This window comes from Hyaena hyaena, unplaced genomic scaffold (assembly GCF_003009895.1).
Source record: "Hyaena hyaena isolate Hyena2069 unplaced genomic scaffold, ASM300989v1 scaffold_52, whole genome shotgun sequence".
NCBI classification, from domain to species: domain Eukaryota; kingdom Metazoa; phylum Chordata; class Mammalia; order Carnivora; family Hyaenidae; genus Hyaena; species Hyaena hyaena.
Window position 1 is genome coordinate 4,534,300 of NW_024080684.1, and position 26,611 is coordinate 4,560,910.

The 26,611-nt window shown below is 41.3% G+C and overlaps 1 protein-coding gene across 1 annotated transcript; it reads left to right on the forward strand.

Annotated features, from left to right (window-relative positions):
* The first annotated feature begins 1,758 nt into the window (after positions 1–1,758).
* Positions 1,759–26,611, forward strand: HIVEP2 (HIVEP zinc finger 2). Its single transcript, XM_039230887.1, has 6 exons — positions 1,759–7,180; positions 8,181–8,335; positions 12,579–12,754; positions 16,807–16,908; positions 17,676–18,571; positions 24,125–26,611. The coding sequence occupies exons 1-6, from the start codon at positions 2,021–2,023 to the stop codon at positions 24,947–24,949; spliced, it is 7,314 nt and encodes a 2,437-aa protein (XP_039086818.1). The 5' UTR covers positions 1,759–2,020; the 3' UTR covers positions 24,950–26,611.

Sequence of the window (26,611 nt, forward strand, 5' to 3'; positions counted from 1 at the left end):
ATTATTAAATGCATCTTAGGGTGCAATGAGTTTTCTGGGGTGTATTTTTGTTTCTGTTGGTTTGTCACATTCACTATTGCTATCTTCTGGATGAGTTCCTATATCGGCACTTACTGCCGTGCTTTATCTTTCCAAATGGCTGAATTTTATGATGGACCCATAACGTATTTAAGCAATCCTTGTACACATACCTTTGTGCACTTGTGCAGGTACATCTGTAACGATAAATTTCCATCAGTGGAATTTCCGGGACAAAGGGCATGTGCTTTCTTACTTGGATAGGTACCATCACATTGCCTATCAAGAAAACGTCTCAACTTTCATCATAGGTGACACAGTTGAGCACTGAAGTTCTCAGAATCCTCTGGGTATGATATTGGCCATTTCCTTAAGGAAGATGAGTATTCAGTTAAGATCTAATTGTTTCCCTGAGCTATTCACAGCCAGTAGAGGACTCCTTTATTTTTTGTGATGTAAATTTAGATGTGAAAACCTATAGGTTCAATAAAAAAACTCTACTCTTCTCAACTTTTTAATATCTAAGGGATCAGAACCAGGCTGATTGTATCAGAAATGTTTTGATATCATAATCTTATATATTAGAAAATGTTACTCTAAAGCTTTTACAATTTTTTCCTCCTATTTTTAGACACATTACGGCTCTAGTGTAGTATATTCAAAGCCGTCACTTAATAATTTTTTTTAGGGCACATAGCATTGTAAGCTCTCTCTCTATATATATGAACTCTAATTTGACCTCTTTGTACAGCTGTGTTGTGGTTTAATAGAACAGTTTTTCCTAACTCCCTTTATTTTCTACCCAGGAAGCGTCAAGACAATCATGTCCATGAGAATGCTAAACTATTCAGGTAATCATTACATTTTTAAACTATCCTAAAATATGTTTTGCCTTTTATATTATGAAGGCTTTATAATTGTTTATTTGGATGCACTTTCCCACCTTTTCCAAAGTTCTGGGACAGTCTTTGACTTTTAGGGCTTTAGTCTAGGTCTCCGGATCACTGCTTTTAAATGGTAAAATATATGTGAGTTGTATGTTAATATAAATATGGATGTATGTAAAATATATTAATATATTTCAATATTAACTATATAATATATTTCAATATATTACTATACATTTAATATTGAAATATATTTTCTATATCTGTTTTGTTTTACATATAAAATATATTTACACCTATATACATATATTTGTCTATAAAATATGTTCGTATAGAGAAATCTGTAATACACTTAAGCAGGCACATCATGCAACTTGGTTGGAAATAGCTCTAAATTTATTTTAATGAAGGCTTTAAAACATTTTATGTTTTTATAAATAATATCTATCAAAAGCTCTCTTTTAAATACTTTTCTAACCAAAATTAAGGAGTATTTAAAAGGATGACCAAAATTCAATTAGAGCATTGAAGAAATCTAGCTTATGACTTAATGCCATGTTTGAAATTAATATCCTTTAATTATGGAACTAATGTAACGGCTATAAAAAGTATCCTTGGAGTATAAAAAAATCATTTTCAATTTATCCACTGTCAGGCTGGCTATTTAGGATTGGTTTTGCTTTCTAACTTGATAACTGTTATGACAATCTCTTTGTATTTCGTTTTCTTTCAGATCATTTTGTCTCAGTGAAACTGGCAGTTGAACTTTGCTCTAGTTGATGGGCAAAACTTCTCCCAGACTATTCATCCCAATTTCATGCTAGTTGAAAATCTTCCAATGCCATAAGAAATCTTCATAGATTTGCACTTAGCTTTTGGATGGACATTTCTACAATGGAGAGAACTGTGTTATAGCCCTGGTCCAAGGCCGCTACCATCTAATGCCCATAAGACTACAGGGTGGGTGTGGAAGGTTCCAAAGGAAGGAGCACTTGGCCAGTTTGCAGACACCCTGGACCATGGAAGCAAACAAGCTTTGAAAAGCACAGCTTTGAAGATACTCCATGAGTCTGCACGGCTTTCAAGTGAACTAGCACTTAAGACCTTGTAACAAAATGGACACTGGGGACACAGCTCTAGGACAAAAAGCTACCTCAAGGTCTGGAGAAACTGATAAAGTGTCAGGTAGATGGAGACAGGAACAATCAGCTGTTATTAAGATGAGCACTTTCGGCAGTCAAGAAGGACAGCGGCAACCACAAATAGATCCTGAGCAAATCGGAGACACAGCGTCCGCACAACTCTTTGGTTCTGGGAAACTGGCCTCACCTAGCGACGTGGCACAGCATGTCACAGAGAAGCAATACCCGCCGCCTCGTCCGAGCCCTTACTCATGCCAACATTCACTCTCTTTCCCTCAGCACTCATTGCCACAGGGGGTCATGCACAGCAGCAAGCCACATCAGAGCCTCGAAGGCCCTCCGTGGCTTTTCCCTGGCCCTTTGCCGTCCGTTGCCTCCGAGGACTTATTTTCTTTTCCTATACATGGCCACGGTGGTGGCTACCCTAGAAAAAAGATTTCAAGCCTGAACCCTGCTTATAGCCAATACTCTCAGAAAAGTATCGAACAGTCCGAAGATGCTCACAAAAAAGAGCACAAACCCAAAAAGCCCGGCAAATACATTTGCCCGTACTGCAGCAGGGCGTGTGCCAAACCAAGCGTACTGAAAAAACACATCAGGTCCCATACTGGGGAGCGGCCATATCCATGTATACCTTGTGGTTTCTCTTTCAAGACAAAGAGCAATTTGTATAAGCACAGGAAGTCACATGCCCATGCAATTAAGGCAGGATTAGTCCCTTTCACAGAGTCAGCTGTATCTAAATTGGACCTAGAGGCTGGTTTTATTGATGTAGAAGCAGAAATACATTCAGACGGTGAGCAGAGTACAGACACAGATGAGGAGAGCTCTTTATTTGTGGAGGCTTCTGAGAAAATGAGTCCTGGCCCACCAATCCCGTTGGATATTGCCAGCCGAGGTGGCTATCATGGGTCATTGGAAGAATCACTGGGAGGTCCGATGAAAGTGCCGATTTTGATCATCCCCAAAAGTGGGATCCCTTTACCTAATGAAAGTTCTCAGTACATAGGTTCTGATATGCTACCGAATCCGTCTCTAAATACTAAGCCTGATGATTCTCACACAGTCAAACAGAAACTTGCACTAAGACTGTCAGAGAAAAAAGGACAAGATTCTGAGCCATCTCTCAACCTTCTGAGCCCGCACAGTAAAGGAAGCACTGACTCCGGTTACTTCTCTCGCTCAGAAAGTGCGGAGCAGCAAATAAGCCCTCCAAACACAAATGCAAAATCCTACGAAGAAATCATCTTTGGAAAATACTGTCGGCTTAGTCCCAGAAATACGCTCAGTGTTACATCCGCAAGTCAGGAGCGTGCCACGATGGGTAGGAAGGGCATGATGGAATCATTACCTCACGTAAACACCAGGTTAGATGTCAAGATGTTTGAAGATCCCGCTTCACAGCTGATCCCAAGCAAGGGAGAGATCGACGCCAGTCAGGCAAGCATGCTGAAATCCACGAAATTCAACAGTGAATCCAGACAATCCCAGACTATTCCATCGTCCATGAGGAACGAAGGAAAGCTTTTTCCTACAAATTTTCAAGGCAGCAGCCCAATTCTCTTAGAAGCTCCCGTGGACTCTTCTCCCCTTATTAGAAGCAACTCGATGCCAACTTCTTCAGCAACTAATCTAAGCATTCCTCCTTCTTTGAGAGGAAGTCACTCATTTGATGAAAGGATGACCGGCTCCGATGATGTGTTCTATCCAGGGACGGTGGGGATACCCCCTCAGCGCATGTTAAGAAGACAGGCCGCATTTGAGCTGCCTTCAGTACTGGAGGGGCACGTGGAGGCAGAACACCATGGCAGGATGTCCAAGAGTATAACAGGCTTATCCTTGAAGGAAAAGAAAATGATTTCTGGGGACCGCATGGGGTATGACTATGATGTCTGCCGGAAACCCTACAAGAAGTGGGAAGACTCTGAAACACCAAAGCAAAGCTACAGGGACATTTCCTGCTTAAGCTCTTTGAAACACGGGGGTGAGTATTTCATGGATCCCTCGGTGCCATTGCAGGGAGTGCCAACCATGTTTGGAACTACATGTGAAAACAGAAAACGCCGGAAAGAGAAGAGTGTAGGAGATGAGGAGGACACCCCCATGATCTGCAGCAGCATTGTGAGCACTCCCGTGGGCATAATGACTTCAGATTACGACCCCAAATTGTCGATGCAGGAAGGAGTAAGAGGTGGATTTGCCGTGGCTGGACACGAGAACACTTCCCACGGTCCCTCGGAGCGCTTTGACCCGTGTCGACCCCAACTCCAATCTGGAAGTCCATCTCTTGGGTCCGAGGAGTCACCCTCAGCCACTGATTCAGATAAGATTTCAGACCTAGGGGGCAGGAAACCTCCTGGAAATGTGATTTCTGTTATTCAGCACACAAACTCGCTGAGCCGCCCCAATTCATTTGAAAGGTCTGAGTCTGCTGAACTGATGGTGAGCGCACAGGATAAGGCCTCTTCGCCTTCTGAGACCTGTGACAGTGAGGTTTCAGAAGCCCCGGTGAGTCCTGAGTGGGCCCCACCGGCGGATGCTGCTGACAGTGGGGGGAAGCCGTCCCCTTCGCAGCAGCAGCACTACCACCCGCAGCCCAGGCTGGTTCGCCAGCACAACATTCAGGTTCCCGAGATTCGAGTGACCGAGGAGCCTGATAAACCAGAGAAGGAGAAAGACGCCCAGAGTAAAGAGCCGGAAAAGCCTGTGGAGGAATTTCAGTGGCCCCAGAGAAGCGAGACCCTTTCCCAGCTCCCAGCTGAGAAATTGCCACCCAAAAAGAAGCGTTTGCGACTTGCCGACATGGAGCACTCTTCAGGGGAATCCAGCTTTGAATCCACAGGCACGGGCCTCTCCCGCAGCCCCAGTCAGGAAAGCAACTTGTCCCATAGCTCCAGTTTCTCCATGTCTTTCGAAAGAGAAGACGCCGTTAAGCTCTCCGCGCCTCCCAAGCAAGATGAGTTTGGGAAGCATTCAGAGTTTTTGACTGTCCCGGCTGGCTCGTACTCCTTGTCCGTCCCAGGCCACCACCACCAAAAAGAGATGCGGCGCTGCTCCTCCGAGCAGATGCCTTGCCCTCACCCAACAGAAGTTCCCGAAATCCGGAGCAAATCATTTGATTATGGGAATCTGTCCCATGCTCCGGGGACAGGGGCATCGGCCACCACGTTATCTCCATCGCGGGAGAGGAAGAAATGCTTTCTGGTGCGGCAGGCTTCCTTCAGTGGCTCTCCGGAGATCGCCCAGGGGGAGGCTGGTGCGGATCTGGGTGTAAAGCAGGAGCACATGGAGCACCTGCACGCCGGCCTGAGGGCCGCCTGGCACCCCGCCCCCACCTCTGTGCTGCCTCCCCTCCAAGCAGAGGACCCCGGGAAGCAGGTTGTGGGTCCTTGTGCCCAGCTGAGCTCAGGACCACTCCACCTGGCCCAACAACAGATCCGGCACATGGACAGTCAGGAATCTCTGAGAAATCCCTTGATACAGCCAACATCCTATATTGCAAGCAAGCACTTATCTGAACAGCCACATTTATTTCCACATCAAGAGACTATTCCGTTTTCTCCAATCCAGAATGCCTTGTTTCAGTTTCAGTATCCTACCGTCTGTATGGTTCATTTACCAGCTCAGCAGCCTCCCTGGTGGCAGGCACATTTCCCACATCCCCTTGTGCAGCACCCTCAGAAGAGCTACGGCAAGCCTTCTTTCCAGGGAGAAATCCATCCCGGCTATCCCTTAGAGCATGTCGCCGAGCACACTGGAAAGAAATCTGCAGATTACACACACGCGAAAGAGCAGACCTACCTGGGTTACTCAGGAACATCAGGGCTACACTCGAAGAACATTCTTCCAAAGTTTCCGTCAGACCAGAGCACCAAGTCACCTGATACTCCCTCTGAACAGGTTCTTCAAGAAGATTTTGCCTCAGCAAACGCTGGGCCTTTACAGTCCTTACCAGGCACAGTGGTTCCTGTTAGGATCCAGACCCATGTCCCCTCCTACGGGAGTGTCATGTACACAAGCATTTCTCAGATACTTGGGCAGAACAGTCCTGCAATTGTCATATGCAAAGTGGATGAGAATACTACCCAAAGAACACTGGTGACCAATGCGGCCATGCAAGGGATTGGATTCAACATTGCCCAGGTGTTGGGGCAGCACGCAGGCTTAGAAAAATACCCCATTTGGAAAGTACCGCAGACTTTACCCCTTGGCTTAGAATCCTCAATCCCCTTATGTTTACCTTCCACCTCGGACAGCGTGGCCACCCTGGGGGGTAGCAAGCGTATGCTTTCTCCAGCCAGCAGCTTAGAGCTCTTCATGGAAACGAAGCAGCAGAAAAGGGTCAAAGAAGAAAAGATGTATGGGCAGATCGTTGAGGAGCTCAGCGCAGTGGAGCTGACCAGCTCAGACATCAAGAAGGATCTCTCCCGCCCACAGAAACCCCAGCTGGTTCGACAAGGTTGTGCTTCTGAGCCAAAGGATGGCTTGCAGTCTGGGTCATCTTCCTTCTCCTCCCTGCCCCCTTCCTCATCTCAAGACCATCCATCTGCCAGCCTGTCCATGAGGGAGCCATTCCCGCCCAACACCAGAGCACCCTCTCTAGGCCAGAAGTCCAGTGGGCCCTCTGAAAGCAGAGAGTCCTCAGATGAATTAGATATTGATGAGACCGCATCTGATATGAGCATGAGCCCACAGAGCTCCTCATTGCCCCCTGGAGACAGTCAGCTTGAAGAGCAAGGAAAGGGCCAGAAGCTACCTGTCAGCATGCTGGTGCACATGGCATCTGGGCCAAGCAGGAAGATAGCAAACTCGACTCTTCTTTTCACGGATGTGGCAGATTTCCAGCAGATTCTTCAGTTCCCCAGTCTGCGGACAACAACTACTGTGAGTTGGTGCTTCTTAAATTATACAAAACCCAATTACGTGCAACAGGCCACCTTCAAATCCTCGGTTTATGCTTCATGGTGCATTAGTTCCTGTAACCCAAACCCATCGGGATTGAACACCAAGACCACTCTGGCTCTTCTGAGGTCCAAGCAAAAAATCACTGCAGAAATTTATACTCTGGCTGCTATGCACAGACCTGGAACTGGCAAGCTTACATCATCAAGTGCATGGAAGCAGTTTGCTCAGGTAATGAACACCGTTTCTAAAAGCTCTGTAGTGTGGATGTGATTGCTGAGCAGAATACATCGTAAAGGGCATAAGGTCTAAAACATGCAAGGGAAATGAAGGTCAGAGTTGAGGGCACCCTCTGTGACACTGATCTCCCTTCCCCTGTAAGAGAAGCCAGTGACCATGTGTGCACTACATTTTGGGGAAATCCCTCTTTCGGCCAGCTGCCATGAAATTCAACTACTGGAACCAATTCCTTTGGGTTCTTCTCCCTTCTGGCCAGTGTTAGTGACCTAACAGATTATATTGTCTTTTGATATGAAGGATTCAGGGGGTTGTGAAATGTGGACGTAGGACATAGAACATTGTGAATGTAGGAATGGACACTGAGCAGAAAGATCAGGAAGGAGGTGGGTGGGTGTCAGAGCTGAACTTTGCAAACTTCAGAGGGCTTGTTCCCATTGACAATACTTTTTACTAAAATTTAGTTTCTCTATTTCTCCCTCAAAACTTGTTTTCCCAAATGAATTTCATCTGGCTTGTTCCTCCACGAACAATTAATACCTTAAACAATTAACGCATTACATGTCAAATTGCAAAAATACTAATAGGGGCACTTTGGAATTTTTGCTAAATTATTAATGAAGCAAATAGAAGATTTAAAAACAGTTTTTACTTGGTTCAGTTACCATTTCCCTTCAACAATTTTTGAAAATATTTCCTTAATTTATTTTGTTTTGTAACTTCAGATATATAGAACATGTTTCTGTTTTTATTAGTGTTGCACAGAGTAAGGGCCAACAGGGGTGTTCGTTTTTCAATAAAATGTTGAATAAATCTGTAGAAATTGTCCTTCTCTAATTTTATCCCGAGTGTCCCTTGTTTTATGTATCCAGGCCATGGCCTTTTAACATGGAATTTAGGCTAATTTTCAGAGGTCAGAGGAAAGTAGATATGTGGGCTTCTCCTGTGTCTTAGAGAAAGCATATGTAAGTGATTCTCTCTTTTCTTCCTACAGATGAAGCCTGATGCATCCTTTTTATTTGGCAGCAAACTAGAAAGGAAACTAGTTGGAAATATCTTAAAGGAAAGAGGGAAAGGAGATATTCATGGAGATAAAGACATTGGATCCAAACAAACAGAGCCAATCCGAATTAAAATCTTTGAAGGAGGGTAAGAAAATATGTGCCTGTGTAAAATATTCAGTTATAAGTCAGAGCAAATGGTCACGAATGTATGCATGGAAAAAAATAGTACCTATTCTGGTTGGAAATATAAGGCGAATTCCTTCTCTATGCACATTTCTGAAGTCTGGCTGGCAACAGATAATGAGTTCATGAGCTTGCTTTCAATGGCTTACTTTCAATGAAAATGTCCCCATTATATATGGTTTGAACTTCTGCTTTAAATTTTCACGCCTCTCATGCAGTATGAAATTGACTGTGTTTGTGGCCTCATGATGTCATCAAGTTTGCTCATTCTTTAATATTATTCTTATGGGCATATTTGCATTTTTAATGGACATTTTTATTCTGCGCTTACGCAAATGCAATCGTGTACACTCATGTATGATCCTAGGAACTAGTTAATTTGATTTTTCATTTAATGGTTTTTATTATTACCTAAGCTCCAGATATTATTGGGATTTCATCAATTCCATTAATGTCCTGTTTCTTTTTTTTCTTAAATACCTTATTGTCAAGTTGGTTTCCATATAACACCCAGTGCTCATCCCAACTAGTGCCCTCCTCCATGCCCATAACCTCTCTTCCCTTCTCCCTCACCCTATCAGCCCTCAGTTTGTTCTCAGCATTCAAGAGTCTCTCTTGGTTTCCCTCCCTCCCTCTCCTCAACTATTTGTCCCTTCTCCTCCCCCATGGTCCTCTGTTAAGTTCCTCCTAATCCACCTATACATGCAAACATATGGTATCTGTCCTTCTCTGCCTGACTTATTTCACTCAGCATATCACCCTCAGGTTCCATCCCTGTTGCTACAAATGGCCAGATTTCATTCTTTCTCATTGCCATGTAGTATTCCATCGTATAGATAAACCACATCTTCTTGATCCATCCATCTGTTGATGGATTAGTGTCCTGTTTCTGTTCCAGGATCCAAGCCACGGTGCCACATTGCATTGAGTTGTCATGTTTTCTCTGTCTCTTCTGATTTGTGGCAGTTTCTTTTTCTTTGGGAATTTTTTTTTAAATTTTTATTTTATTTTAGAGAGTGAGAGAGAGAAAGAGTGTGTGTGCAAGAGCAGGGGAAAAGAGCAGAAGGAGATGAAGAGAGAATCTTAAGCAGGCTCTACACTCAGACCAGAGCTCGATGTGGGGCTCGATCCCACGACATTGGGACCATGACCTTAGCCAAAATCAGGAGTCGGATGCTCAACTGACTGAGCCACTCAGGTGCCCCTGGGAATTTCTTTTTAAGTGTTGAATCCTGAGTTGTAGAAACACAGGTAGTAAGGCTCAGTGACTTTGATATCTGTACAGTAAAGAAAATTACTCACATGTATCATGTCTAGTTTTAGACTTCAATAGAATTGTATTATATCAGGCTCCTCAGTCACATGGGAGAAAAATCTGAGAGTTATGCTATTAAAATTTAAAAACTTTAAAGCACACTAATCACATTAGGGGAATTATGTTGTAACTAATCTTAAATCTACAATAGATCTATAAATTATATGTTTACATGAGCATGAATTTATTCTAGTTATTTGGAAGACAGAATAATGTTATCTACTTAATTATAAAATAGTGAATGTTTAGTAATATGAAATATCTATTTCCCAGTTTCAAGATGAATTTTTAAAGTTGTTTTCCTCTTAGTTTTGGCCCCTTTGGATGTCAAGTATTTTCACCACTAAAACCACGGTTGTATGGAGTCTTAAAGCTTGTCTTAATATTTTTTTGACATGCTTCATCTTTTAACACAAATGAAAACAATATAGATGTCATGTTTCCTTAGAAACTGAGAGGTCCTTTTGAATGAATCCACACCCTTATATTCTGCAGTCTTCATCGTAGTACACTTGTACTAGATTAGCAAGACCTTGACATCACACTATGCTTTGGGGAGCCCATCCCCACTAATGAAGGACACAAGTGAAAAAGCATATATGAACATATTATTGCTGTGTTTTGATGATCCACAAGGGCTGTGCCCATATATCATTTCTTCCTTTTTCCATTGCCCTGTAGTATGGGCTACATCCCATCATTTCTTCATCTGTGACCTGACTTCTGCTGATGGTGACCAGGTGTTCATTCCCAGCAGTGTGTTACTGCCTCTTAGTTTGGTGATTGCAGAGGGATAACTTTAAAAAAGAAGTATTACTGACCAAATTTTTAAGTGTATATGCTCTTTATATTACCAAATTCCTAGGTTTAGTAATGTAATTAAACTTACCTTTTGGGTTTTTTTTCAAACTACATTAACTCTTGTATTAAGTAGATTCAAAGGTCTGTAGACCTATTGCATGGTAAATATTTTATTTGTACCAATTTTTCCAATATATAGTTTTATTTTGTACTGAATATTACTATTTATAAGTTAATCAGGTAAGACATTAAAAGTAAAATTATAAAAGCACCTAGGTGGCTCAGTCAGTTAACCTGGTCACAGGGCTTGATTTCAGGGTAGTAAGTTCATGCCCCATGTTGGGCTCTGCACTGAATGTGAAGCTTTGAAAAATTAAATAAAATTATATTACTTGAGGATAAAATGCATTTCCCATCAACTATGATGATGGGTAAACTAAGCTTAAGGTATCCTTCTGTGAAGAAAACTAGCTTTCTATAAAATTATTTGTTTTATTCTGTATTTCTTTGGTAATTTTAACTATTTAGGGACAGAGAATAGGGAATTAAACGGTGAGAGATCTTTTGCATCTTGAGGTTCTTTTCTGCTTTGAAACAGAAGACAATGTAAAATAAAACTTAAAGTTCAAGAAAGTTTTGAAGAACAAGTTGAAGTGGGAAGTTCCTTGTGACTAAGGAAAGAGTTAATGAAAAAAAACATACAGAATTGACTATTCATATTTTTGATACTACTTAATTCCCACCTGGATTTGTACTGGCCAAAAAGTAAATAATGCTAACATTGAATAGCATCTATAAAAGAGTTAGTATTTAAATATGTGGATGGATTTTCTCTCTTAAAAATCCTTCACCGGATTGGACGAATGAAGTTGAACTTTTATTCCTGATGATGGATTAGATAGGACAAAATAGAAAAGTGTGCAATTCTCCTAGAATGCAAAAAATAAAATAAAACAAACAAAAAAACTGTAAATCTAGTGCCTTTAAGTAAATCCACAGTGAATTAGGGCCAGTGAATTAGGGCCTTTTATATGTCAGTTTACATTTTGAAATTATAAAATGAGCCCTTGAAAAGAGCTCATTCTTTCCAAGAATGACATTAGACTCATAATTCTAGCCTAGCTTTGACATAAAAGATAATGATATTCACTGAATTATCCAGTAGAATGCTACTATACTCTATGATTGATCCTGTTTCATTGTAGTCTGAACAAAGTATGTTAGTTGGGTACTGGATGGGTTTCTTTCATAGATTATCTCAGTGAATACCTAAGATGTTGTTCATCTAACTGATTTGACTAAGCTAACTGACTTCAGACATCCTTTCAAACCTCTCTATTAAATTCTTATGGAAACAAATGCAAATTTGGTTGAAAAATAGAATCTCTAGTTTTTATTATGTAATATGACAGCACCTACCAGAAGCTACTTGAAATTTGGACTCCACTTTAGTGCAAATTCATGGTCCTTGGGAAGAGCGGATCAAATCTGTAGACAACAGTTGGTGAGCTGAGCTCAGCCTGTGTAAGCTAGAAATTTTGGAGGCAGTCTCATGCCAGGATTGTAAAAATAGAGTAAAAACTTGCAATGAAGAATTCTATTATCAGTTTTACTTATTTTAGCAAATTTACAGGGATGTGTGTGTGTTCTGCTTGCACGTCTTAGACGATGTAATGTTAACGAATGCTATATGATGATTTGAATATGTTGGTATAACTTTTTGGATATTTCTTGTCTGGAAGCTGTACAAGAATCCAAAAGTAGTAAGGCACAGCTCTGCAACTCTCTGAGGCTTATGGAAGCCCATTTGAATTGAACATCTGTTTCCCAAGTCCACATACCTTAATAGGGGGACCCATTTCATTTTGAACACCATGTAGAAAAGTTACATGTTGCTCACAGTGCCAAATGTGTCATCTGGTTCTCTGAGGAATTTACTGCATAAATTTCACAGATTTCGTAGAAGTAGAGTTGAAAAATTGTTTGTAAAAGACCCTCATTATAATTTGTCACTCAAAAGGTTTGCTTCTGGTTTGATATATAAAACACTGAAGTATTTGAAAACACTGCATTCCCTTTTTCTAAACAGGTATAAGTCAAATGAAGATTATGTATATGTCAGAGGACGTGGACGTGGGAAGTACATTTGTGAAGAATGTGGGATTCGCTGTAAGAAGCCAAGCATGCTCAAAAAGCATATCCGCACTCACACTGATGTCCGGCCATACGTATGCAAGTTATGTAACTTTGCCTTCAAAACGAAAGGTACAATTCTCATCTTCTTAGAGGAGAAAATATTTTTCCTAGGGCTACTTTGGATCCTGCATCCCATTTTATAACTGTCATTGACAGTGAGATGGTTTTGTTAGTGTAATGTAGTTTCTCCCTTATGTAAGTAATCAAAGGCTGCAGGTGAAACAGCAAGGCTCCTTTTTATGACTTGAGTTAAGAGCTATAGACTTAGGGCCAGGCTAGTTGTTTCCGAAGGAAGTGGCTAAGAATTGCCTGGATTGTTATTGCTATTACTTCATGTTGGAAATGTTGTGTGGTTGAGATAATCTTTGCACCAGTATTGAAATACCACAGGGAGACAACCCATGCGGTGGCATTAGAAAAGCAAGGCAGCAGCTGGGAAGAAAACATGTGCCCATGGTCAGTTGCAAGATTATGAATAATGTAGAGACACACAGACTCCCAGGTGGGCCCCTTCATCCACAGTTGCATTAATTATGCATAGAAATTTGATAGCTTGGCTTCCGTGTATTCATCAGCACAGAGACAACTTCTTACTTTCAGGCCACAACTGTGAATTTCATAATACTAGGACCTGCTATAAAACAGTATTCTATCTTTTAAAAAAAATCTGTTTTTTTTTACAGGTAGATTTATATGAAAATATTTATGCAAGAAGGTTGTTTTGATTATATTTCCATCATTTTAAAAAATCATGGAAATGTTCTTAAGCCCAGTGTTCTCAGATTACAGAAAGTAGTGAGAGGGGGGTTGACTTTTGTAGAAGTACCTTTTGCTGCTTGCTGTTGAAGTACTTTAGATCTAGTGGATTTTTACCCCCTCACTAATCTCATGCGATTTCCTGTGTTTTCACTTTAAATTTGCATACCAATTGTTCTGTGTCACTGCCCCTCAAGAAAAATAAATATCAAATAAGGTAATCTTTGGACGGGAAATGTGTACCTATTTTCTCCCGTAGACCAAATCCTAAATTGTGTTATTGGTTTGTCAGAAGTATAAATGTGTAGACTCCCAAGATACCTGTTTCTTCTTTACTCAAAAGGTATCTGTAATACAGGGATGCTTCCTTTGAAGCCAGATAAAGGAGGGGAAGAATGTTCATTTGCATTTCAAAAGGGATAAACATAAGGTCCTTTAAATACCATCCTCCTTTGTACAATCTAGCCTTTTATTTAGAACTTCACTGCGAGACTCCGTAGGACAGGAGAAAATACAAACTTTGCTTTTATAAGCTGCACATCTGCCAGTCATTATAACTGCTTTAGCTTCACGGGGCACAGGAGTTTGCCAAGGGAATGGCTGTGTGAGACTCTGGGTGACGGAACCCACATTTCTGGGTTTTTAAAAATCAAATTAAATTTGGCTCTGAGTCATTGCAGTGGAGTGTTAGCAGAAGGTATTTATTCTTGGTCATTATTGGAGTTTCCTTGTCACCCTTCAGGAATGTGCAAATGTCTCCCAATCTTAAAATGAGCAAAATATCCTGGGGAAACCCCTTGAATTTTCGATCGAAGTGACTTGTCCCACCAGAGGTCTCATGAGCTCCGAGCCTCAGCGCACTCAGAGGACCAGCACCTATGGAAGTCATACCAACCCGCTCCTTCAGTGGCCCTCCCCAGCCAGCCCCTTCCCCCTCCTTGCTAGAATCCCTTCAGAAAGTCAAGACTTAGGTCAACCAAAGCCAGAGTGGAGTTGTTTCAGAGCCAGATTTCTAACCATTGCAGGATCTTTTCTTTTTTACCTCAATACCCAGGGTTCTTTGTCTTGTCTCTTCGAAGAATGAAGAGGTGGACACAGAATAAAATGAGCAGCAGACCAAGGTTTGTGTAGAAGATCAGAAAGTAAGACTAGCATGAAAGTTCTCTTGCAGATTGGGGGCATTCGAAAGTGAATGCACACAATAGGCAAGGGTCCTTGTTTATAAGGTTCTGATCAGCCCTTCCTTCTCTTCACCCTTGTTCCTTCTCTGGTTTTATCCTTATTGGCTGGATGACTCTAGGTGCTGGTTTCTCCATTCCTGATTGACTCGTTTCCATTTTATGAGGAGTGGTCTCTGGCCATACCTTTTCTTGTGGGTGTACGTTTTATAGTCTACGTAAAACTTTTGTCAAATCCCTGAGAGGAACCTGAAGGAAAGTAGGTGGTGTCTGTTACATTCTTAAGAGGTACCTTACACCTGAGGGGGTTTGCTATGGTCAGACCCTACTAGCATTGTTCCAAAATGTGTGGTTTTCCCCCACCCTGGGACCTCAGGTCCTAATTTTTCCCTCTCCGATTATTTTATCCTATCTTTTCTTATCATATAACTACAAATCGACCCAGAAGATGAGAGCCCAAAGCCTGACTGCCTATTGAAATGGAGAAAAGAGAGCAAAATAGAGGAGAAGCACATATCAAGATCTAAATAAATTATCTTGACACCTCATATCCACACCCAGCCACATACACAGATTACATGCACCCTTGCAGAACCAGGTGATTTCCATTAATATACAGATATATTCATTAATTTATAGGTTTAGGAAATCTTGATGATCTGTCCATAACAATGTTTGAGATCAGAGCACCTGGGTGGCTCAGTCGGTTAAGTGTCCGATTTGGGCTCAGGCTCATGAGTTCAGGCCCCGTGTTGGGATCTGTGCTGATAGCTCAGAGCCTGAAGCCTGCTTCAGATTCTGTGTCTCCCTCTCTCTGCCCCTCCCCCATTCACACTCTGTCTCTCAAAATTAAATAAACATTTAAATAAATAAATCAATAAATCAATAAATAGAAATGTTTGAGATCTTTAAAATATTTTTAGACAATTAGGAGTAGTAGGGGCCTGGAAATATTTTTTTGTTTGGAGTTACCAAAGTAGTACATAAAATTCATAGTATATAAGCAATAAGTAAAATACTAAGTAAATAAAGTAATATAAGTAAAATAATAAACAACAGTGTCCAGGTTAGTATTGTGTGTCATCTATCACATTACTGATAAGCTAAACAACTTTATAAGGGAATGAACTTTTTTAGCAGCCTAAGAGTTTCCACTTAGATTCAGTAAGCCTACTCTTAAAAATAAAGAATTTGCTGGTACATGTCTAAAGATTCACCAAAGGGCACCAATAATAATATGGCCCTTATAATTGAACTAGTCCCTGGGTGTCTTTGGATAAGTTATATATATGACATGGAATGAGACAGTTGATAGATTAGATACATAGATACATAGAGATATACTTTCATATGGCCTAGATCAAAGATGATTGGATGAGTATTTTTATAAGTTCTCACACTCTACATAGCAATTCCATAATTCTACATAAGCACACACATGTATGTATACATATAGTTTTATATATATCATCACAATACATATTTTACAGAAAACTTTTTTTTTTCTTAGAATAATGGGAATTTCAAGATAAATAGACAGGGAATATTGTGGAACTTTATAAACTGCTGTCATGAAGTTTACTAACATATACCAGGCAGATAGATGCTAAACACTGAGCATATGTTCCCTATAAGTAGTTAGCTAAGTTATTTGTATGGATCTTTGAATTTTTTTATAAGATTGGCTTTCAGATAAGTTTACATAATTTTTTCTTCTGACCAGTGAAGATCCTGGGAGATTGATCCAAATCTGATCAAAGCCAGAAGGCCTGGGGTCCAGGATGTGTTGTTAAGAATGTTTGATCTGAACTTTCTCTAAGATGTGTGACCCAGCTTATGTGACCTTGTTTATATGGAGGCCTAGGACGCTGGCCCTCTTGGGCCTAAGATATTAGATCTCTTCTCAGCCAGGAGAGTCTGGGATTCCTGGTCTTGCTGGGAGCCTACTTGTGAAAAGGTATGACTCTATTCTACAAGTCTTCTAGAATGAAGGAGATTTGAGATTAGGCCAAAGTTTTGAGGGGTTGATGTGTTCAGGAACCAGATTGTTCCTCATACATTCAGGGCAAGGGGTGGTGGGTAGACACAAAACTATACTATTTCAAGTTAGTTCATTTCTGATTTTGGAACAATCATCATGTTTTTGTCATGAATTAATTCTTCCTTTTGTGTGTGTGTGTTTTCTAGGAAACTTGACGAAGCATATGAAATCTAAAGCGCACATGAAGAAGTGCTTGGAGTTGGGAGTTTCAATGACATCAGTGGATGATACAGAAACTGAAGAAGCAGGTACTTCAGAATTTAGTTAACTGACCTCTTCACTCTGCACACTGGAGCTTTGTGCCTGGGGTGGTAAAACAAGTTTTGATATTTAAGAAAAACTGATTACATTTCATTTTATTAAACATGAAATAGAAAAAGAACTCTGACATGTTGAATTGCTTACAACATACCGAGAAGAAATAAATCCATTTCAGTTCTGACTGAAGGGGATAAAAAGGCCTCACTCTGAAAACACTTCTATCTAGAATCATGAAACAAATCTAATTATACTGGCATTGTGACAGGGATTAGATTTTATGAAACTTTGGGGGAAATTTGAAAAGCAATTTAATGTATTATTCCTATCAAGAGGAAAAGAAATCCATTATTAATCTGGATAGGAAACCTGAGGTCAGTTAAGATTCCAGAGATATATCACTTATATGTAAGTTTATACCTACAGAGACAGATCTTTGCTTTCTTTGTCTTCTAGCCTCATCAGTAACAGCATTATCCATAGCCATTTGTTGAGGGTTTTCTATGGGCCGTGTGACATCTGAGATATAAAGTCTTAATCTAGAGTTCTTTTGTTGGGTGGGGATGAGTCAGATTAGTTACTAAAAGACAAGAACCAGTGTAAGGCCTCCCAGGTAGGTCCCCAGTGAGTTCAGAGATGGAACCATCTCTCAGGGTTGCGCTGTTGTAAGAAAGCTTTTGGAAAGAGATGGGGTCCAAATTAACTCCTAATCTTGACATTTGAACCTTGATCTTCACTGTCCATTTACTTGTTTCAGAAACTATGGAAGATTTGCACAAGGCAGCTGAGAAACATAGTATGTCCAGCATTTCAACTGATCATCAGTTCTCAGATGCTGAAGAATCAGATGGTGAGGATGGAGATGATAATGACGAAGATGATGAAGATGATGATGACTTTGATGATCAGGGAGATTTGACACCAAAAACAAGATCAAGAAGCACCAGTCCTCAGCCTCCTAGATTCTCCTCCTTGCCTGTGAATGTTGGCGCCGTGCCCCATGGGGTTCCTTCAGATAGTTCGCTGGGGCATTCTTCATTGATCAGCTATTTGGTTACTTTGCCGAGTATTCAGGTTACTCAGCTCATGACGTCAAGTGACTCATGTGAAGATACTCAGATGACAGAATACCAGAGGTTATTCCAGAGCAAAAGTACAGACTCAGAACCGGACAAGGACAGGTTAGACATACCTAGCTGTGTGGATGAAGAGTACATGTTGTCTTCGGAGCCCAGCTCCTCTCCGAGGGACTTCTCACCCTCAAGCCACCATTCCTCACCAGGATATGACTCTTCACCCCGTCGAGAGAATTCACCAAAGAGGTATCTGATACCCAAAGGAGATTTGTCACCCAGAAGACATTTATCACCTAGGAGAGATCTGTCACCCATGAGACATCTTTCACCAAGAAAGGAAGCTGCATTGAGAAGAGAGATGTCACAAAGAGATGTTTCACCAAGAAGGCATCTGTCCCCAAGGAGGCCAGTATCACCTGGGAAAGATCTCACGGCCAGAAGAGACCTCTCTCCCAGAAGAGAGCGCAGATACATGACCACCATAAGAGCGCCATCTCCCAGAAGGGCTTTATACCATAACCCGCCATTGTCCATGGGGCAGTATTTGCAAGCAGAACCAATTGTATTGGGGCCTCCTGTAAGTATGATTACCTTTCTCTTTCTAATGTCTAAAGCCAAAGCATATTCGAGCCTATTGATAACACACTAGTGTGAGATTTGTTATAACATGGGTGTCTCTCACGGGGAGTGGTGAGCTTGGTTACTGAAAACGGCAGGAAGACGTTTTCTCACATGCTGTTGTTGGTAAGAGGGCTGTGGCATTACCCCAAGTGTAGTATTGCATCAGAGGAGTAGTGCGTTTCCAGCCGGGGACAGGTGAGACTTTCCTAAATGCTTTCTAAGCCTAACTAATTATGGGCATGAGTTGAAACCTTTACACGGGTAGGAAAGGTGAAGCCTTTGGGATGACATGGCTGCATAGACACACAGTCTCAGGGCTATTTGGGTGTCAGTTATAGAACTTTGCCAAGCAAGGGTCAGGCATTAGCGTTGACTTTCAGTAATTTTTTTTCCTTAAATAAACTCATTACCTTGCCCACTGTGAGTGGGCGTGTGAAGCTAATGAATGACTGAGAGGGAGAAAATACCTCCTTGGTGTGTTGTAAGTCAAAGGCATGAACCTATGTGCTTTTCTTGTCGTTATTACTACCTCCTGCTACCACATGCACTGGCGCAGTGAGATGGTGGGCCCAACGTCGAGAGAGCTCAGGGAAAGAGTTTCAGAGAGTTTTATGGTATGCCGTCATTATACATTTATCAACAGTAATGATCATGGATTAAATTTAGGTAGTAGTTTCCACGCAAATCCACAACAAAACATCATTCCATGTCTTGGAAGACCTTGATGTTTCTTTCAGTTTGTATGGGATGTTTTTAAGTGAATGAAGCAGACACTTAGCATAGACAGATGAATGGTACCTTTTGAATTTCTTTGCTTTAAGTGTATTTTTGTTTCCTGGTCTCTACTTTGTGCTGTTCTCTCTTTGCTCTGGGTTTCTGTCGTGCGGCTCAGCCATGTCCTGCCCGGGCAAAGGCACTACCTGCTTCCAGCTCTGTCTTCTCACTGCCCTGGTGGCCAGGTCCTTCCCTCTCATTGCCTTTTCACCACCTTGAGTCATGTGCTTAGATTAGCATTTTTAAACTTCAGGAAAAGTCCCTGCTGCAATCCACTCCCCTTCCCCCAACACCCTCTGTTCACAACTCAGTACCAATGTAGTCTCTGTGATACACTTACTGCAGAAACACGCACACAATCAAAACATAATTTATTTACTAAGATAATAAATTACCAAGAAAAAAAGGTGCATTTCCACAGGTTTTTGTGGCTTGGTGGTGTTAAGTGGAAAAGAGGGATCTTCTGAAGTTAATGCCACTGCGGCCTAAGGAGAGAGTCATAGATTCACAAATCCGGTCAGATGCCTGGATATCACGTGTGGAGCATAAAATGCGTCCTCTGGTATAGACCAGTGATGCTGGCGGAGCATGTGCGAGGAGACTCTCCTGTTCTGGCCTTGGCCAGGTGGACCGAGACTAGGGTATTTGTGAAAATTTGGGGCATGTTTAGTCGACTGTAGTCCCCAAAATATAAGCCTTTAGTGTCAACACATCATGGTTATTTAAAACTAAAGCACCTTACTCACAGTCAACCTGGGTGAAGGAATTGAAGGAGTGGACTAAGAAAGTTCATTTAATTTTTGGGTATATGACCAGAAAGCTGTTAGGAGGAGATTGGTTTTATTAGTCACTGAGTTTGCAACCAGTTTTTTTTTTTTTTATCTGATTCGCCTGGATATTCAATACAAATATTAAACTTTACCATTTATGAAGGGCAACTGTAGAGCCATTGCTCTTTTACCCACTTTAATTATCTTTAGAGAATTTATGGCCTGCTGCGTTGTTCATGTGATATGAGGGAATAGATCGGGGAATGCCCTCTGAAGACGGGGCAGTTGGTCCAAAGCACTTCCCATTTAATGCTTTATGACACCATTTTTGAGGGGCAGAAGAAGATGTTTATCTTTTAACGATGTGTAAACAAGAATTTTGTTGCCAGGGCAAAACGGAATTGATGATAGTATGAGAAGTAGCAATCTTCTGACTGCTCTCTTGGATGCGAGCTGCACTTTTTCTGAATAATGTGTGAAAATATTAAATTAGAATAGCCCTAAAAATAAACGGTTTTGATGGAAATTCTTTTAGAAATGTCTTGCCTTGTTGCTTAACATTGCCCAAGAATTCATAGGTCAGTGACTGTGTCATGAAAGGATCTTGTAGTCCAGCATGAAACACTCATCTTGTGATTCAGTTTGGGTTGGGAGTATCCAGGGAGCAGGTTTGGAGGAGGTGATACTCACCCACTGGAATCCTACACCCCTGCTGTTTCTGCCCTGATATTCTCTGTTTAATTTTTAATTTTAAAATAGATGATAGATAGATAGATAGATAGATAGATAGATAAGGAAGAAATGGAGGAAGGAAAGGAGGAAGGGAGGGGAAAAGAAAAGAAAAAAGAAAGCAATAAAGGAAGAAAAGAAGGAAGGAGGGAAGGAAGGACAAGAAAAGAAGGGGGAAGGAAAGAAAAGTAGAAAGAAAGAAAGAAAGAGGTGGGAAAGAAAGGGAGGAAAGAAAAGAAGGGAGGGAAAATAAGAGCCTTTCTTATCAGCAAATATTTCTTGAGGGTCTAATACATGTGGCTCAAAGATGATGATGAAAAATTTTTATGGTACCTGGCCTCATCTTTTAAAAAAAATTGTTTTAACATTTTTCTTGTTTTTGAGAGACCGAACACTAGTAAAGGAGGGGCATAGACAGAGGGAGACACAATCCGAGCAGTCAGCACAAAGACTGACACAGGGTCCAAATTCACAAACTGTGAGATCATGACCTGAGCTGAAGCCAGACACTTAACTGACTGAGCCACCCAGGTGCCCCTGGCCTCATCTTTTTTAAACAAAAAAACTCCTCTTCCATTTTTAAAGTTTTAGTAGATAAATTAGCAGAGAAGAGAAAGGAAAATATGTCCTGGTTTCCAGTATGTAGTACAGAAGAACACCGTGTCTAGTCATAGAGTCAACATTCAGTTCTGTCCCTTGCTATCAGCGTGATCTTGAGTAAGTCACTTAACCTCTAGGCCACAGTTTCTTCATCTGCTGTGGCAGCAGGGAGGTGGGCCAAGCAGATTTCCGTCCTTGAAAGAATTTGCCATTCAGCTCTGCAGAATGCTGTGAACTGACAGCCTCCTGCTGTTAGCGCTATTAGGATAGGCCTCAGTTTTCAAACTAAGGCTATACTCTCGCCTGCAGCCCCCAGCCAGTGACTGAGCCTGGATCAGTCGCAGCTGCGCAGCTGCTTCTCCTCTCTACCTTCCCGTGCATCAGCTGCCTCTGCCTCGCCATGAACTACCTATACTCCTACCTCCTTCTTTGCATTTGCTTCCAGAGCACCTGCGGACACTGTTGAAGAGATGAGGGGTAGTAGAGCTGCGTGCAGGGAATATATGTACACATGCGTAACACAACCCACATGGGTTCGTTATTCGTATTTCCGTACCAAGGTATTCCTCCCCAAGATTGAAGTAAGATGAGAGTTTGTTCACTATATGCAAGGAGAAGGTTCAAATGATAAAACAGGGTTGCAAATGAGGTCGGAGAGTTTCTTTGGAGGGTAAAGCCGGGGTGAATGCAGGGACAGAGGCTGTGCGGCCAGGCCTGGTAGCGTTTGGAGCAGTGGAAGTACTCATGCGGTAAAAATTCTACTTGCACACGTAGTCTGTGGTTGTAATCACTAATTGCTGGTCAGTAAAGATCTGAATCTTTGGTGATGGAAATTCATTTGATTATCTTCAAAGATTATCATTGTAAGTATCACAGTTCTTCCACGTTAACTGGTGTTTGTCAGAGGAAACATGCCTTTTTCTAGATTGGAGCAGAGATGATAGGGATTTGCTGTTGTGGTGGTGGTGGTGGTGGTGGTAGTTGTTGTGGTGGTTGTAGCAGTATTTAAATGACTCTCATACTGCAAAATTCTCACTTCCTCTAACTTGTGACGTTCTTGTGATTATAGATTGATGATTTCACTTCTTTCCTTTACACTTCCAGGACAATTCATTTGTTTCTAGCTTGACTAAGATGTAGCCCAAAACAGGGGAAGGGCCTAGCGTGGCCCAGAGTGACAGCATTAATGCATAATTCATGGTTCCCAGGCTGGTCTCACAGTCTAAATAGAACCGGGTGAATCGTTAATGGTACAGAGCAGACCTTGAGCTTGAGAACTGAAACATCCTTGAAATGATTTAGAACTTTTTTGTTGTTGTTTCTCTCCTGGATTTCTACCATGCTTGACAGGTTTATATTTATCTGATTTTAAGCTCCCCCCCAAAATAAAAATAAACAGAGTACCTTTAAGATGATAGTCCACTGAAAGAATGCATCTCAGTAATTGAAACCTAATAATCTCTTTCAAGCCTGATAATCTCATAGCCTAACCTGTGTTTTGCTACAGAAGCAATTATAGAAAATAAGTTCTCTTTCAGGACTGGGACTATGAAATCTGGAATTCTGGCCCCCAATTTTAAGTGTCCTAATTCATTAATTGCCAAGAAAACCCTTAAATGAAAATAAGAACATAAACAGAAGATATTAAGGCATAGTAATCTTTGCTTCCCAAGTGTGTAGTTAAATATGAGTTGTAACTGCCTGACACATTGAATGTTAGCTACTTTGATGGATAGTTACCTTACAAAAACTGGCCCTGATTTATCATTTGATAAAGAAGCTGGTCTTCTACCTAGAGTGCCTCTTGAGCAGGACTTTATTCCTTTAAACCAGTGTCTTGTACCCTGTAGGAACCAGTCTGTCTATCACCACCATTTTATCATCCGCTCTGTGGAGATTTAAAAAAAAGAAGGCAGTTTTCAGACTTGTCACTCCAATTATACTCATCAACACTTAAGAAAAATATTAAAAATCTTCCCAGTATGTAAACAGATGGCAATCTTTTTACTTCCTTTTGAATTTAAAAACCTACTATTAGTGTTTTTTGCTCAGTGAACTTTTTCTGGTAAGTATCCATTATTTTCTTTTTACAAAAAACAAAACAAACAAGCAAACAAACCAGAACTGAAATGTGTCTCTGTAACTAGTGGAAAACACACTGCATGTTTTATCATGTTGCTGTTTAAAAACAAAAGTAACTTGGGGTATCTAGGTGGCTCAGTTGGTTGAGCATCTGACTCTTGATTTCAGCTCAGGTCATGATCTCATGGTTCTTGAGTTCGAGCCCCACATCGGGCTCTGCACGGACAGTGCTGAGGCTGCTTGGGATTCTCTCCCTTTCTCTCTGTTTATTCCCTACTTCTTGTACTCTCTCTCTCTCTCTTGCTTGCTCAATAAATAAATAAACTTTTTAAAAAAAAGTAACTTTTCATAGACCAACAGGTTAATTCCAGGATTCTAAAAGACACCTGAGTGGTCTCTTGTGTCATAAAAAGTGAAAAATCGATAAAGGGATGAAGGAGTTTTAAAGTGTGTTGAATGAGTGAGTGACTGAATGACTGCGTGAATGAAATAGCTTGACATAAGCATGAAGAGTATTGGGTCCTAAACCTTGTACTCTCCGCTTCCTCATGCAGAATTTAAGAAGAGGATTACCTCAGGTTCCTTACTTCAGTCTCTATGGAGACCAAGAAGGTGCTTATGAACATCCAGGCTCCAGCCTTTTCCCTGAGGGTCCTAATGACTATGTCTTCAGTCATCTTCCGCTCCACTCTCAGCAACAAGTGAGAGCTCCTATCCCCATGGTGCCAGTTGGTGGGATCCAAATGGTCCACTCCATGCCGCCGGCCCTTTCCGGTTTACATCCTCCACCCACATTGCCTCTGCCAATGGAGGGCTCTGAGGAGAAGAAAGGAACTTCTGGGGAACCCTTCCCTAAGGATCCCTATGTCCTTTGTAAGCAGCACGAGAAAAGATCTCCTCACATTTTGCAGTCATCGGGTCCCCCTAGCACGCCCTCCTCTCCTCGCCTATTGATGAAACAGAGCACTTCAGAAGACAGCCTAAATGCAACAGAGAGGGAACAGGAGGAAAATATACAGACTTGTACAAAAGCCATTGCCTCTCTCCGGATTGCCACAGAAGAGGCCGCTCTGCTCGGGGCAGATCAGCCGGTGCGGGTGCAGGAGCCCCACCAGAGACCCTTGGAAAGTGCACATGTTAGCATTAGACACTTTAGTGGACCTGAGCCAGGTCAGCCCTGTACCTCAGCCACCCACCCTGACTTGCATGATGGTGAAAAGGACAATTTTGGTACATCACAGACTGCGTCAGCTCACTCCACGTTTTACAGCAAGAGCCGTGCGGATGATAAACAGTCGGGCTGTCCCAGCAGCAAAGAGCTCCCTTCAAGCACAGAGGGAGGCAATGAGCCTTCATCAGAGAAGAGTCAACTACATTGATCTAAGATGCATGGAGACTTTCATTTCCACATTTTCCCATTTTGTTTTTGTTTTTGTTTTTCTAGAAATAGAGGTAATCAAGTTTATAGCATGCCTGTCCTAAGTTACAGTAGTTTGCTCTTATATATACTTTTGTTATATCAAAAGAATTAGGTAAATTAACAAGTCATCACGAGCCTGACCAAAACAAAATTTGAAATTAACCTATTGGGTCTGGTACTTTTAAAATTGTACAGATGTTTGTGCCTTTTCTTTACTTTGCTTATATTCTTATAAGCATTTTTTAGCAGTAATTTGTACATATTTTAGAATTTGTGTATCTGCTTTGTAATAAATGTAATTTCTTTCCTTTTTTGGACACTTGGATCTAAATGATGTAAAGCAAAGCAGCATCAATATATATGTGAGGTTGCACTAAAACATATTTTTATATGATTAAAACTGAACAGCTTTTATGTACAGCTCTGATTCTGTAATACTAATATTTATTTACTTTGTTTCATAAATTGTACATTTTTTCTTAATGTTGTGGATTGCTTTTCTATGTGAAGCATGGGATTTACTGTTGCGTAACTAGAACAAAAGTGTATATTGTAAACAAGATATTTAAACTAGAGTATCTTATTCTGCACTTATGCATTAGTTAAAAAAAAAAGATAAAGGATGTATCAGTCAGTTCTTAACTCTTGTACATTTTTTTGTCTCTTGTTTGCTGGATTGACTATGACTTAAGCGCTGATTGTGATTTTAAACTTATAGTACCGTAAAGCATTAAAGTAAACAATGTGCTATTGTGAGTTTTTTCAAAGCTTTATAAATCAGTTATAAATAATATTAAAAGTATTTGGTCTTATGTGAACATGTTGATCTATATACTCATCTAAAAATATGGGAAAACATTCCGCCCCATGTAAATATGTACAAGTGCATCACTGGTACAATTTTATGTAACTCAGTTGGACACTAGGTTGCCACAGACCTATGCTAGGGTGTCTTTAAAAATTAAAGTGACAAAGCACATGGGACTGTGTAGAGCTTGGTTATCGGCCGGCCCGGTGGCTTGGCAGGCAGTGCTGTGCGCTGCCCATGGAAAAGACCTGGGCTTACAGATCTCCTTGGTTCTTGCTGCACAAGATGGTGACCTGAACTAAGGCTGCTCTGGAGGGGATGTGTTTGGACTTGAGGGTTAGCAGTGGACCCAGGGAAGGGGCATGGAGACCTCTCAGCAGCCTTTCCTCTCAGCCGGTCCACATGGTAACAGGGTTGGCATCAGCTTTAGGGGAAGCCACTTCACCCTCTTGAAGAGGGGAAGAGGGCCAGGCTCCTGGCTATCTCAGGGGGAATGGGGACAAGAAGCTTTCCAGGGGAAAGAATCTGTGGGAGGATGATGTCTTTTGTACACAACATTCAGAAGGGCTTTGGTTAGCGTGGAAGTGGGCAGAGCCTTTGTTTGTAGGTCCGGAAGAATGGAAGAAAGGGAGGGGGTACAACAACACGTGTGCATACACGCACATGTTTGTGCATGCACACATACACACACACACAATCTGGGTTATCTTTGTGCTATATAGTGGATTATAATTCTGTGAAACCAAGTTTGTATATTGAATTACATTAAGGAGTGTTCTTTAAAAAGAGAAATAAATATACAATTACATGCTT

What these genes read in the sequence shown, in the direction of transcription:
- HIVEP2 (XM_039230887.1), top strand. Translation starts at nt 2,021, where the DNA reads ATGGACACTGGGGACACAGCTCTAGGACAAAAAGCTACCTCAAGGTCT. An exon ending in ATTAAAATCTTTGAAGGAGG is followed by an intron (nt 8,336 to 12,578) that starts GTAAGAAAATAT and finishes TTTTCTAAACAG; the next exon opens with GTATAAGTCAAATGAAGATT. An exon ending in TACAGAAACTGAAGAAGCAG is followed by an intron (nt 16,909 to 17,675) that starts GTACTTCAGAAT and finishes TACTTGTTTCAG; the next exon opens with AAACTATGGAAGATTTGCAC.